Raw genomic sequence first — 13,303 nt, 5'->3', positions numbered from 1 at the left:
CTTTATAAACCAGAAAATCAATTCTATTCTGTATGCAGGTCACCAAGCCTCTAATTCTTTAAAGAGAGAGAAGCACAGACAAAAGCAGAAACAAGAAATTGTTCACCTACCCAACAAACATTCGATTACCTGCTACATCTCGGGAACTATGCTAGTCTTTAAATACAAAGATAAATATGAAAGACTCTTACCCTCCAAAAGTTTGATTTTAGATCAATATGTGTTAACTGTCATCATCATTATTAGGTAATGGGAATTTTAATTTCAAACCGGTAGCATGATCAGCTTGGCTTTCTAGAAAAATCACTCTCACCACAGCTTGTAGTATGAGAAGATGCATAGTCATTACCATCCGTAGTATGAATGTATGATGTGCATACATGTAAGGATGAACTCATATAAATACACATATGCATACCTCAGAGCCTACAAAACAATATACTATGTGTCCTGAATCCCTCTTAGATCAGGGATCTAAGCCGCTCGGGCTTTTTTTCTATTCTGCAAACACAGAGAACCACCTCCCCCTCAAGATCTTTGCACTTGCTCTACCCTGACCCGGGAGTCTATGTTTTATTCTGGGTGCTGAGGACCCTGGCACCGGGTGTAACTGGTTATTACTGCAGAGGGTACACAGTAAACACACAGAGCAGGAGGGCGGATTAGCTTGGGGCAGGTTGGAGGCAGGAAGAGAGGTACGGCTCGTGACAGTCCAGCTGTAAGAGCCAGGGAAAGACTGAGGGCGGGGAGGGGAGCTCTCACCAAGAGACATTTATGAAACCAAGTCAGTGGTTTCCAACATAGAATGGGTGACAAGGAATAAGGAATCCAGGTTGACTTTCTGCTTCTGGGCTGGTCCCCTGGATAAACATTGTTTTCCATTCATCAAGACATGAAGAATAGAGAATGGGGAAAAAGATAATGAATTTCTTAGGATCATTAGGCTCCTCATTGAGTCCCGAGTCGGGTAGGTGGTTTTTGAGTTCTGAGCATGTGCTTTATAGTGGAAGGTCAGCGTGTAGATGAGAATACTCAGCAGAACAGTATATGGAGGGGAAAAAGGCCAAAGTCAGTATCCTAGGAAAGCCATTTAAAGACCCAACAGAAGAGGTGGTGATTAAACCAGGTGGAAAGGTGCCAGTTTCTTCTCCACCTCATGGAATAATGATGGGGTGACAGACTTTTCCCACATTCACCTCAGAGAAAACTGTATTGCCTCAAAGGGAAGACCAGGGGTCAGAGGAGGGGCCCTACCGATTGTCTCTGAAGAAGGGACTCAAAGCTTTGTGGGTTCATGCGTCTGACCAAGGCTTCTCCCTAATGGACCTCCATAGCTAGGATCATCCCCTTTTTCAGCTGAACACATCCTGAGACCCACAGAGTTGTCTCCTTGCTTATGCGTACTTGGGCCTCGACACGCTGAACTGAACACCGAGCAGTTTGAACCGGGGGGGCGTTATGTATACTCGTGAAGAGAGATACTTCCACATGCTCTCACACACAAACACAAAGATTTATACATATACAGATCTTGAAAATCCCAGCAAAGAGTCAAGAATAGTCACATTTAGAATGGTGTGGGGGTCTGTGCGTAAACCCTACCCCCAGCCCCCATGGCCATGCACATGGAGTCTGTGAGGGTTCCATCCTCCCGGTTTACCTCCGCAGACGCAACTTCTTGGGAAGACTTCACATCTTTCTGGAAATCCTTGTTTATGCCTCTTTATTTAAAGAATTCAGAAATTACTTGTAAGTTTTTAAGGTTTTATACATAAATAACTCAGGTTTTAGGCCTGGCAGAAATATCAGTAAATGGAAAATACTGAGACACAATGGGTCCCAATAATATCTTTTCTCCCTAGTAGGGAAAACCCCTTCTCCTCAGGGAGTATGACTGTGATGTTTTGGAGGCTTCCAGAATGAGTATGTATTCTCTTCAGAGCAGGGAAGGGGAAGCCCAGAAAGCTCTTCCTTCTCTACGCCTCGTCTTTTCTCTCGTGCCTCAGGTCCCCTGGAACACGTACACCTGTCTCTTCCTTTCGTCACCACAAAGAACAAAGAGGTCAATGCAACGGCAGTGCTGTGGCCCAGCCAAGTGGGCACCCTCACTTACGTGTGGTGGTATGGAAATAACACGGAGGTGGGTCCACTCAAACTGGCTGAAGGTAAAAAGGAAAGGAAAGGGCTTGTGTAACCCAAGAGTCTACGAGTAGTCCTGGCTCCGGGGACAGTAGTCTCATCGTGCCCCAGTAATGTCATCAGCGTGTTCCCTCTGTCCCTCTGTCTCTATCTCACCACACCACCCCTGCCCTTCACCTATGCCTTCCTCTGTGTTAACCTTCTTCTCCAGCTGGCCTTCCCTTTGCAAAGGGCTTAGCAGCAGCCTGAGCTTTATACTCTCACAGCTTAGCAGAGAAAATAAACTGACTTTCATAGAAGTTCTAACAGAAGTCCTGGAATGGAGTACTATTGACCAGGCCTTCCCAGTGCTCAGGGTAGAAAAAGACGTGTTGAAGTCAGTCTCCTTGGAACCACATGGACCAAGAGAAGGGGGAAAATGGTCCCCCAAAAGGGGAAAAAAAAATAGATACCAGACCGTCAAAAGCAAAAATACTTACCACAACCTGGCCCCCAGATGGCCTCCTCCCTTGAATCAGACATGGCCACTCCTTTCTCTCAGCTTTACCCTTTCCGTTTTCCCAGAACACACCCTGTGATCAAAAGTCAACAGCAACTTTAAAATGAGCAGAGACCTTAAACTTCATTTACTTTAAGGCCTTCGTTTTTCAGATGAAAAAATCAGGAGGACACACACGAAGGGATTTCCTCCCTCCTCGTTCATCTGCTTCACGAGGAGGCCGGATCCAAGGCCTTCCCACGCCCACGCGAATTTTCCTTCCCCTGATACCAGGCTGAAAGCTCCATTTTGAACTTTATCCATTCTCACAGATTACAGTTTGCCTCCAAATGTCAGTTAAGGCGGTCTGGGCGAAGGCCTCCCCAAAGGACAGTGGCATGAGCTGCTCAGAACAAGAAAGCCTCATCCTCCAGCAGGGCTGCTCTCCTGCGCTTGGTGACTTAGCTCTTCAAAGAGAGTGCATCTTATCCTGACATAAATCTTTTTCTACCCCAGAGCTGAATGTTGGCTCTAATAGGAGTCATAATTTTGCCTAGGCCCAGGGAGGAAACCTCTCCTCACCCCAGACCTCCCACTTGCCTGGCAGGGGAAGGAAACTCTCACATCTCCTGCTAATTTAACTCCACTGAAAAGAAGCTTTTTAAAAATTTCTTCTGAAACTATCCATGTAAATGTGGCCTAAGTTAGGCCCAGTACCTACAGTGGCAGAGGAGAAATCCAAGTTATTTGCGTAAAATGTAGTGTTGGAGGGGAAAGGTACTAAACAACTTTCTTCTGTGTCTCTTTTTCTTTAATGTTTTTTAACCTGACAGCAGAAAACCAAATTCTCAACAGATTACATTGAGTGGGTTTCTTATGCTGGGCGCTAGCCTTCCCTCTGCTACACAGGGAGCTGGTTACATGAATTTAGATTTTTAAATTAATTAAGACAGGAAAGAAATGTTTGTAGGGAATGAGTGGAGGGAGGTCAATAGGCTAATCATCTTTTCCTCTAGGACCCCGGCGTCCGATTATATCACAGGCACGACTCCAACTTGTAATTTTTTTCAGTCCTCAAACCACTGTCCAGTTAGTACTTGTTTCCATAGCAGCTACTTCCAGAAACGGCTGATAGGGCCTTTCAGAGGAGTCAAGCCACACAAGGCCACTTGTAGTCTAACGAGGACAGTTTTGGTGTCCATGTTGCTGTGTTCCATTGTAATGTTCTGTGAATCGTACCCCCTAGAGATGACCGACTGCAAGCTTGGAGATTCTCAGTGACTGCCCGCTACATCTGGATTAGCATGAGCTGCCTGTTTGGGTCTGATTTGAGTATTTCTTTGTTTTAAGAGACCTGCCAGTTATGAGTAGGCTGCAGATAGAGATCTGTCCCACCACTAAGCAAGGCCTGTCGATCTCCCCAGCCCTGAACCAGGATGACACCGAAAGAGAGGGTCATAGTCACAGGGAATGGTCAGAGTCCCTTGGGGTCATGGCTCTCATAGCTCCTTTCCAGCCCAGACTTGAGATGATGGGGAAGCAGCTGGAGCCATTTGCATGGGGGCACCCCGGGAAGAGCCTGTGCTGACTTAAGTGGCTTTTTGGTGGCTCAGAGCTCATGGCTGGTCTCATTGGTGACTGAGCAGCTGTCCCCTCACTCTGTGCCCTCTCCTGTTTCAGCCTCTGATCACCTTGGAGGGGAGCATATCATTCAAGTTTACTTCTGAGGGGATGAACACCATCACAGTGCAGGTCTCAGCTGGGAATGCCATCCTGCAGGACACGAAGACCATCGCAGTGTACGGTGAGTGCCTGTGTGCCTGCCCCCTTTCTGGCTCACCTTGCTTGGCCTCCCCAGGCTCAAGTGAGGTAGTGTGGTTGTAGGCTACCAGAGGCCCCCAGGCCTCTACCCAGACCACAGAGGGCAGTGGTGGAGAAAGAACTGAGTCAGGTCTGGTCTCATCCTCTGGGGAAGATGTGGTTCCCCAGCATAGTTACGGCCCCAAGACCCCAGGAGGGTTTACTGGTTTGTGTTTTGAAAGGGGCTCTTCTACCCTCACTCACCTGAGGTGGGATAGGATGAGTTTCATTACGTGTACAGCTAATTCATCCCATTTGGTATCTTGGTGATGGTTGAATAACGAAAACCCATTAGAAAAGGAAATAGTTAATATTGAGGCTTTTTTTAAAAGTTCAACTTGAAGAGTCTTGATTATTAAGAACAATCTACCAATATCTAAATATTCCGAGAATCTCTTCCTCAAATATGTATCATCAAAACAAACAAACAAACAACAGCAACAACAACAAGAAGAAGTCTGCTTGAAGGGCGACAACAAGCAGATGTCACGTATCGCCCTGGACTGGATATTAATTTGAACAAACATCTATACAATCTTCTAATCAGTTGGGAAGTTGAATGTAGTCAGTATTGCATGGAATGAAAATTTACTGAAGTGGAAAAAGTAGGATCCCTGACTGAAAATGGGGGATTAAAAACAGTTTCTACAAACTGATCTCATTTTGGTAATTTTTGTCTGCATGGAAAGATGGTCAGGTATGCAGAGTGTTATTAGTGGATGATAAAAATGTGAAGTGTGCTGTTAATATTAAAGTGGTACCTATGCATCATGGAAAATTAAAGTTTAAAAAAAATAAGAATATAAAAGAAGATAGGACAGGTAAATGCTGTGCAGAGAGAGCGCAAAAGGGAGGGATGAAGGGTGGACGGGGAAGACCAAGACTGAGACAGAGAGAGAGAGAGTCAGAGAGAAACTAGCTAGTGGTCCAATAATATCAATTGCCCCAGTCCCAGAATTAAATGGTTCTAATGCAGGTTCTGCTTTTCATTTCTCATCTTACCAACTTGACCTTCAGATTTAAAAAATAATTTATAAGGAACTTTGAACAAGTCTGAGGACACTATTCCGCGCATGCCCAGGAATTAGCTTCATAATGTTTCCTCCTTCCTCCCTTCCCCTGCCTGTCACCCTCCCCAACCTCCTGCAAGAGGCTTGAGAAGCCCAAAGAGTAAGTGAAAGCAAACCAGGGCTGTGGTTTTCCTAACAGGGTCCTATCATGAGGAGACCTGTCAGCCTGGTGGCCACAATGGAGAACTTTTGTTTCTCTTTCCTTCTGCATCTCCTCTTTATACTCTGGGAATGCACTAAATCTTCCTAACAACCCTGGCGTGGGGGTGAGTGGTGTTACTACTCTCATCCATTGCTTCAGCAGGGCAGGTAACTTGCCGCAGCTCGGATGTGTCAGAAATGGACCTCTGACCCAGCCCATCTAGACTGCAGGGCCCATGCTCTGAAGTTACCCCACTAACCAGTCTCGTGGCTGTTCCACATGGGCTCTCTGTCCTCTCTCTTCTTCCTGGAGGTCATGGGTGTCACTGATGGGCACTGACTCATGACCCATTGCCCTCTCACCAGTGGCAGGATTTCTTTCTTTTTATGGCTGAATCATATTCCATTGTATGTCTATACTGTACTTTCTTTATCCATTCCTCTGTCTGTGGACACTTAGATCATTTCCATATCTTGGCTATTGTAAATAATGTAGCAGTGAATGTGGGGATGCAGATCTCCCTCGAAGTTAGTATTTTTATTTCCTTCTTATAAATACGCAGAAGTGGAGTTTCTGGATGATGTGGTAGTTCCATTTTTAATTTTTTGAGGAATCTCCATGGTCTTTTTCTATCTTTCTTGATGGTTACATTTCAAAGAGATGGCTCTAGGTTCCTGAGAAAGGCATTCCTGGTTTGGAAAAGATGTGTATCTCAGAAGAGCAGAGAAGAGATTTATAATTTCAGGTTTTGTAAAGTAAATGCTGGAAGCCAAGGGATGTCAGAGGCCTTCAGTCAGGAAGAAAGTTGTCTAAAACTTAGTTAAGCTGAGGGGAACATTAAGGGCCTTACGGACAGACTGAAGGAAGGATTATATTTGGGAAATTGACAGGGGAAAAACTGTCCACCCCAAGCCACCAAATGGACTGCAGGAAAGAAAATCTGGTTCATCTAGTCTGCATTGTTTCCCTTAATTTGCTTCAGGGCACAGGTTTGCTTTTAAAAAAAAAAAAAAAAAAAAAAAAGTAAATGTGTAGAATTCATCTGCCTCAGCAGCTGCAAACACACACACACACACACACACACACACACACACACACACACACACACGAGTTGGCTCTTGAATGACAGAGGTTTCAGCTGCAAGGGTTCGCTCATATATGGATTTTTGGGTAGGTACAGTCCGGTACTAAAAATGTATTTTACTTTCCTTATTATTTTCTTAATTTTTCCTTTCTCTGGTTTACTCTATTGTTAAGAGTACTGTGTATGATACATGACATACAAAATATGTGTTAATTAACTACGTTGTCAGTAAGTCTCCTGGTCAACAGTTTGCTATTAATAGTAAAGCTTTTAGGAATAATTGTGGATTTTCAGCTACCAGGGTGAGGCATGGCATCCTAAACCACACATTGTTCAAAGGCTCAACTGTGTGTGTGTGTGTGTGTGTGTGTGTGTGTGTGTTTATTACTGGTGTTCACCTTGTTTAGTACTCCCACATGCATCCCCTGCTTTTTGAGTAAACTTAAGTCTAACACTCCAGTGTCCTGCTACTGAGCTTGCTAAGTTATTACAGAGAGAGCCACGTTATTTTTCTATTTGTGTCTTTTTATTAAGATAAACAGCTTCCCTTACACATGATGTTTCCAGTTTGGTAAAGGTTTGGGGAGAGTGGAAATGACATCAACTTACATCTTTAAAGTGAAAAGTTAGGACTCAGTGGCTGATTCCTTGGGACTCTCATTTACATGCTACTAATTAAGATGCATTTCATTATTCCCCATCAGAACTGAAGTGGTGATGTTCATACAGGTGACCAGTGTCTCATAAAATAGTCAAGCTGTGAAAAATATGTCTTTGAAATAGGCTAACTGCCATAATACACTCCTTATAATTTAAGAGTCTTCAAAGCCTGTGTCTGATAAGTCTTTAGCATTTTTAGGAAATGCGCAAGTGGGTTTTTATGTTTTCTGAATGTATAATCAGCATTACCCATGTCACTGAGCCCCTACTGAAACATGAGGACATGCTTTAAACAAGAAAGAAATGTTTGTTGAATAAGTCAATGCATAAATTATAGACAGCCTCCAGCGTTATGTAATTATTTATTTAACAAATTTATTAAAAGACTAGCTAATAATCAAAACCCTACCATGTGCTTGGTATCACCCCACAGGACCAGGAACACGGTCTTCTTGTCCTTGCTGACCTTATGTCTCTGTGTGGGAGACAGGCTGTAAAAACAAAATAATTTAAGTAGCAAGAAGTGCAAAGATGACAGATAGGGTCATATGATGAAAGGTGTCTGAGGTAGCAGAAGGGAGGGTAACTCAGGTTGCTAGTGGCAGAGTTTCTCCTGGGAGACACTGATGGATGATGAGAAGGAGCCAACCATGCCGTATCTGGGGGAGTGGAAGTGTGCTCATGTGGGAAGTTAGCACGGCAGCACGGAGAGGTCCTGGAGCACAGAGGAGCAAGGAGATAGGCAGCAGAAAAAGTCTGCCCTGGCTTATGTGGGATGATGAAGGCCGTGGTTAAGAAGTTGATTTTTTTTTCTAAAAGCCACTCGCAGGTTTTAGGGTGGTGACATGACCTGACTTGTCCTGGGCTGAGTTCCCCATTGCTGGGCTCCGAAACCCATCACTGCCTTGGGCCAACGCCATGCTTTCCAGGTGCTGACCGCAGCTACTGACCGAGTGTGACAGACACTTAAAGCAGACTCCTTCCTGGCATGCAGGGGACTCTTCCTTTGCTGACGTGGCTCAAGGACTCCCTGACAGTCCTGCTGTACCTTCCTCACACTGCAAGGCAGCCACCGAGCCTTCCTCCCTCTCTCCCGCAAGTGTCACGGATGTTTCTGGGGGCTGCAGTGCGCCCCCTCCTCAGCCTCCCCATCTTCTCCTCCTAACACCCTTACTTTTGCAATCTTATCCTACTCTTGGAAGGAGTGAGATGAACTCAGGGATACAGAGACAATTAACAAATTCTTGGAGTTAAGGAGTTTAAAACTCCGTGAAGTAAAACTTCCATACAAACAAAATATAGCAACGGAATGACTATAGGAATAATTATAACCATGGAATCATGGTTATAATAATCATACAATCCTAATGATAATGGGAGTGTGTGCCAGACACAGTAGGGCCATGAAAAAGAACACTGAACCGTGGTGGAGGCAAGTATGCCATCGGTAAGTGCTCGAACGAGAGCTTGAACGTTGCGTGCGTGGCCGAGAGAAAGGGTGTGCGTCCTGCAGGAGGGACAGAGTGCAGAGGCCCAGGGTCACACGCCTGAGGCGCACCCAGGCACTCCAGGGCTCTAGTGTCCTCAAGTGCTCAGTCTAGCACCGGGACCAGCCGGCAGAGGCCACAGAGTGAGGCATGGGCCAGACCTGGGGCTCTGGTTTAGTAAATGAGGGCTGGGGGAGACAGATTCCAAATGAACTAGTAGATTTGCCTTCTAGAAGACCCTGTTTGGTGACTGTGGAAAAAAAGGGCTCTTTGTTAAGGCTTTGCATAAAATATCTAACATGCTTTTGAGGAAACTAGTGGACTCTGAGTCATCACCCGACTGTTGTATCCCCAGAGGAATTCCGATCCCTTCGCCTGTCCTTCTCTCCGAACCTGGATGACTACAACCCAGATATCCCCGAGTGGAGGAGGGACATCAGCCGAGTCATCAAAAAATCCCTGGTGGAAGTGAGTGCAGACGCTTCCTTCTCTTCTGGGGCCCATTCCCTCTCTGTCCTCCACGTGCTGCACGTGAGGGGCTCATGGGCCAAGAACTGCCAGGAAAGAGCTGGAGCCCCTGGGAGGTCTGGCAGGGGCCCTGCCGTCTGCGTTGCTGATCCCAGCATGGGCAGACACAGCCTAGGTGCTCCTGGTGGGGGGATGAACGTGGGGACAAACACACGGTCCTTGCGCCTTGTGAAACTTCTGCTTAGAGCAGAAACACATGGGAATTTGTGACCATCCTCTTCCTACGGCAGGGTTCATGCTCAGCTCACTAGCAAGTGCACAGTCAGCCCCAGGGTCCCATACTGAAGGGACACGGCAAGAATACCGTTAGTGAGAGTCAGCCCGTGACGGTCAGTCATCTCTCTCTGCTCCTGTTCTTTCACAGGCATGTCTCCCCCGCCACAGCCCCAAGAGGATGGCTTTATTGTCCTCATCCTGTGGGCAAAGCCGCTGAGGTTCAGAGAGGTTAAATAACTTGTTTAGGTCTCACAGCTGGTAAGTGATGAAGGCAGTGAAGTGAAGTGAAGGTTCTGAGTCCAGGGTCTGGGCTCGTGCTATGAAGCCCGGCCCCCCGAGGTTTCCGGAAGAACGGCGAGGCGGTGAGTTTTCTCCCTGTCTGAGTAAGCACATCGCCCCCTACAAGCAGACACTTTCATGAGTGAGGCCAGGAGTGGAATAAATGCTCGTGGAGCGGCTCAGATTTATGGTGCAAACCCAGAAAATCAGAAATGAGCTCTCTCTCCAGGACATCTTCTTAGCCTAACAGGAAAATCAGCGCAGGGTGTTTCGTACATCGTTCCCTGGACCCAGCACTGGATGCCTTGTGACACAAAGTGCTGGTGGGATAAAGGCATTCTGGTAAAGCCTGCTCAGAAAACAGATCTCACCTCCAGCCTGTTGGCAAAGGGCTGGCCTTCTCCATACTCATGCCATGGTCTCTGTTAACAGTAATTTCACACTGATGGTATTCCCCAAACTCTGCTCAGTGCTTTGCATTTTTTAGCACATTTAATCACAAAAGAAGTAGCTTATGATGTAGCTGCTGTAATCATTCCCATTTTACAGATGAGGAAAACATAGAGACTTCAGGGGGTTCCAGTCACGGCCACAGTTAAGTGTCAAACTCTGGAGTCAGTCTGCCCTCCTGGTTTCCTAACCACTCTGTTCTATGGCCATCCTTTGCTTTCTCACACGGAGAAGCAGGGATACGTGGAACAGTGGGGTGGAGAAAGGCTGCGCCTAAATGCCACCTGGCCTTTGTCTTCGGGACTCAGCATCCACCACCTCCGTGTGGTCAAACATCATGGCCACCAGGGGGCGCATCGACTAACCCGCGGGCGCCGTGGGAATCGCTCCCTCTGCCCTCGGAGCTGTTGGTCCCTGGTTTCTCTCCTCTGCTGGCCAACAGAGATGACGTCCACCCCTCCGTGAGCCCACAGCCCCTTTCCTTCCACCTGTAGCGTTCCAGAGATCCATGTAGCTGCCCGATGCCCTCGGGTGACTTACCAACCAGGCATTAGCTCAGCAGTGACCAGTCTTCCAGGCTGCTCTCTCTTCACATTCGTAGTCTAGGGATCATATCCCCTGGGCTTCTACCTTTCCACCAGCTGTCCAGAAGCCTAGAAATTACTGCGCATCAGTATTTCCAGGCTGCTGCGTAGCATAATCAGCTTGACGCAGAATAGACCATTTGGCTCAACATCTCTCAGGACAAGGTGTGCTGGGGTGGAGGGGTCGAGCCCTTCCACTTGCAAAGGCTCCTTGTTCACCGCATCTCAGGAGGCAGCGGACCCGGCCCTGGTTCCTAGCCTCCCACCCTGTCTTTGAGATGAGCAGTGCACTTGGCTACTTCATGAGGTACCGTACTGTCCAGCAGACTCGAATAAACCCTCCCAGAAGTACAACCCGGGGCCAATTTATTTGCTGTTTCCTTCCTTTTTCCTGGGTAACAGAGTGGGGTATAAAAGCAGTTACCTTTACCTCATCAAATGGGGTTTTTCCGTTCACATTTCACAGTGAAATCTTTAATCAGACATCATTCGAACAGCATTCTTAGACCTGATGAGGACAATTCAGACATAATCTCTGAGTTTAAATCAGGGAGGGCCCTAGAACAGTACGTTAGCTGTGACGGGAGCTGCTGTGTGCTAAGTATCAGGCAACGGGAGGCAGTAGAGCACTGCTGAGGGAGGGCTTCGTGGTCAGAACCAAGCTGCAAGCTCTGCGTCCCCACGCGCTACCTAGATGGCCTTGAGCCACTGTTGACCCTTCCTGCCTCTGCCATCTGTTTGGCAGAAAGCGAGGCAGCTCCCACTTGCCTCAGGGAGAAAGCACTCTTTTAGCCCCCGGGTACCAGAAGGCACCACCTGGGAGTGCCACCGTCACAGGCTCCAGCCGCCTTGCCCCATGCCGTGTCCCTTTCCAGGAGGCTCGTGCCCTGCCTGCCTACTTGCCTTCCCCACCCTGCTGCCCTGCTACCCGCGGACCACTCCATGCATCTTCCCCGCCTCTTCTGTGGGACTTATGTGAGCTTCTGTCTCTCTCTCTCAGGCCACAGGCATCCCATCCCAGCACATCCTGGTGGCGGTGCTCCCTGGCTTGCCCACCGCGGCGGAGCTCTTTGTCTTGCCCTATCAGGATCCAACGGGAGAAAACAAACAGTCGGCTGAGGACCTGGAGCAGGTGAGTCCCCCAGGTGATGCTCAGCTTCCACAGGAGTCTAAGCCACACCCCTGCTGGTACCTGACCCCCCACCACGGCGCTCTGGGGGATCCAGGCTTGAGGGTGAGAGCGCTGGCCGTTTGTGGTCCTCTGTTCACACCCAGAATCCACTGATTGGAACTACAGCCTCATAGTCAGGCCCGTGCAAGGTGGTGGCTCACCTCCTCAGAAGGTGTCTCCATGCTGTAGATTAGAGCGCTGATAGGGAGTTAGACACATTGGTGGGAAAACGGGCCAAGATAGTAAGTGGGGAAGAAAGCAAGTGGCTGAATAATACTTGGAAGTCAAACCCATTTATTCCTTTTCTGACTTGGATCACAAAAGTGTCATTAGAGTCAAATGACATGTGATGCATGATACTGTTTTTAAAAGGTATGACTTTTATACATACCCTGAACCCTCTGTATCTCCACCAGGCTAAGAGGACCTGTTCTGTGTTTATAATAAATGAAGTCATCTTGGTTCCAGACCACCTCTGCTGGCTGTGTGGGGTCCGTCTTTTCTTCACGTCCACTGCCTTCTGGAGTAGCTGACTCTGTGTGTGTGTGTGTGTGTGTGTGTGTGTGTGTGTGTGTGTGTCTCCTGCCCCCCTTCAATCTCTTCCCCCCCGTCTTTGAACTTCAAAGGAGTCTTTAATCTGTGTAGTGAGGTTGATTATTACCTTGTTCTTCTACTTTCTCTTCTTCCTCTTCCCATTCTCCTTCCCCTCTCCCTTCTTCATCATCCGTTCAGTTAAAATCATCAGTCTTGGTCTGGTTACCCTGCTAGAAACTACATGAATTTGGTTTCTCAGTGCTTTCTGGCAGGAAGATTAAAAAATAGGATTCTTTTCTCAGACTCTGAATAAATATTGGCTTTCTCCCCTCCAGTATGTGGAGTTTTTCAATTTGTTTATAATAAGCCCATAATCTAGTCGCACGATCTCTCGTCTTTGAAGATGGCTTGAGAACCTCCTATGACAGGCTTATTAACAACAACCCCAAATTACAGCCTGGCTCACCTCCTAGCACACACCCTCCTTTCAACGGCACTTTCTCACTTGGCAGAAGGCTCACCTCGGTAATTTTCTCCATGCACAAGTAATGTAGGACAAAGCTGTCCTGGAAAGCCCTGGTGAACTCCATTTCCCGCGAACTGCTGTTGAAGAGCCCGCCA

General features: G+C 47.3%; 1 protein-coding gene across 4 annotated transcripts in view; it reads left to right on the top strand.

The window, feature by feature from the left end:
• The window catches only part of LOC111144791 (sortilin related VPS10 domain containing receptor 1), a 494,131-nt gene that overhangs the window by 455,642 nt on the left and 25,186 nt on the right, over positions 1-13,303 (top strand). For all 4 annotated transcript variants that reach the window (XM_022499251.1, XM_022499255.1, XM_022499253.1 and 1 more), the window contains exons 20-23: positions 2,007-2,140; positions 4,298-4,421; positions 9,276-9,388; positions 11,978-12,109. In XM_022499251.1, coding sequence (XP_022354959.1) covers positions 2,007-2,140; positions 4,298-4,421; positions 9,276-9,388; positions 11,978-12,109 — 503 coding nt within the window. The remainder of the gene's footprint in view (positions 1-2,006; positions 2,141-4,297; positions 4,422-9,275; positions 9,389-11,977; positions 12,110-13,303) is intronic.

Source organism: Enhydra lutris, unplaced genomic scaffold (genome assembly GCF_002288905.1).
Source record: "Enhydra lutris kenyoni isolate GAN:26980312 unplaced genomic scaffold, ASM228890v2 scaffoldscaffold12, whole genome shotgun sequence".
Classification (NCBI taxonomy): domain Eukaryota; kingdom Metazoa; phylum Chordata; class Mammalia; order Carnivora; family Mustelidae; genus Enhydra; species Enhydra lutris.
The sequence above is the reverse complement of the archived record's forward strand: the minus strand, read 5'-3'. Positions and strand labels throughout refer to the sequence as shown.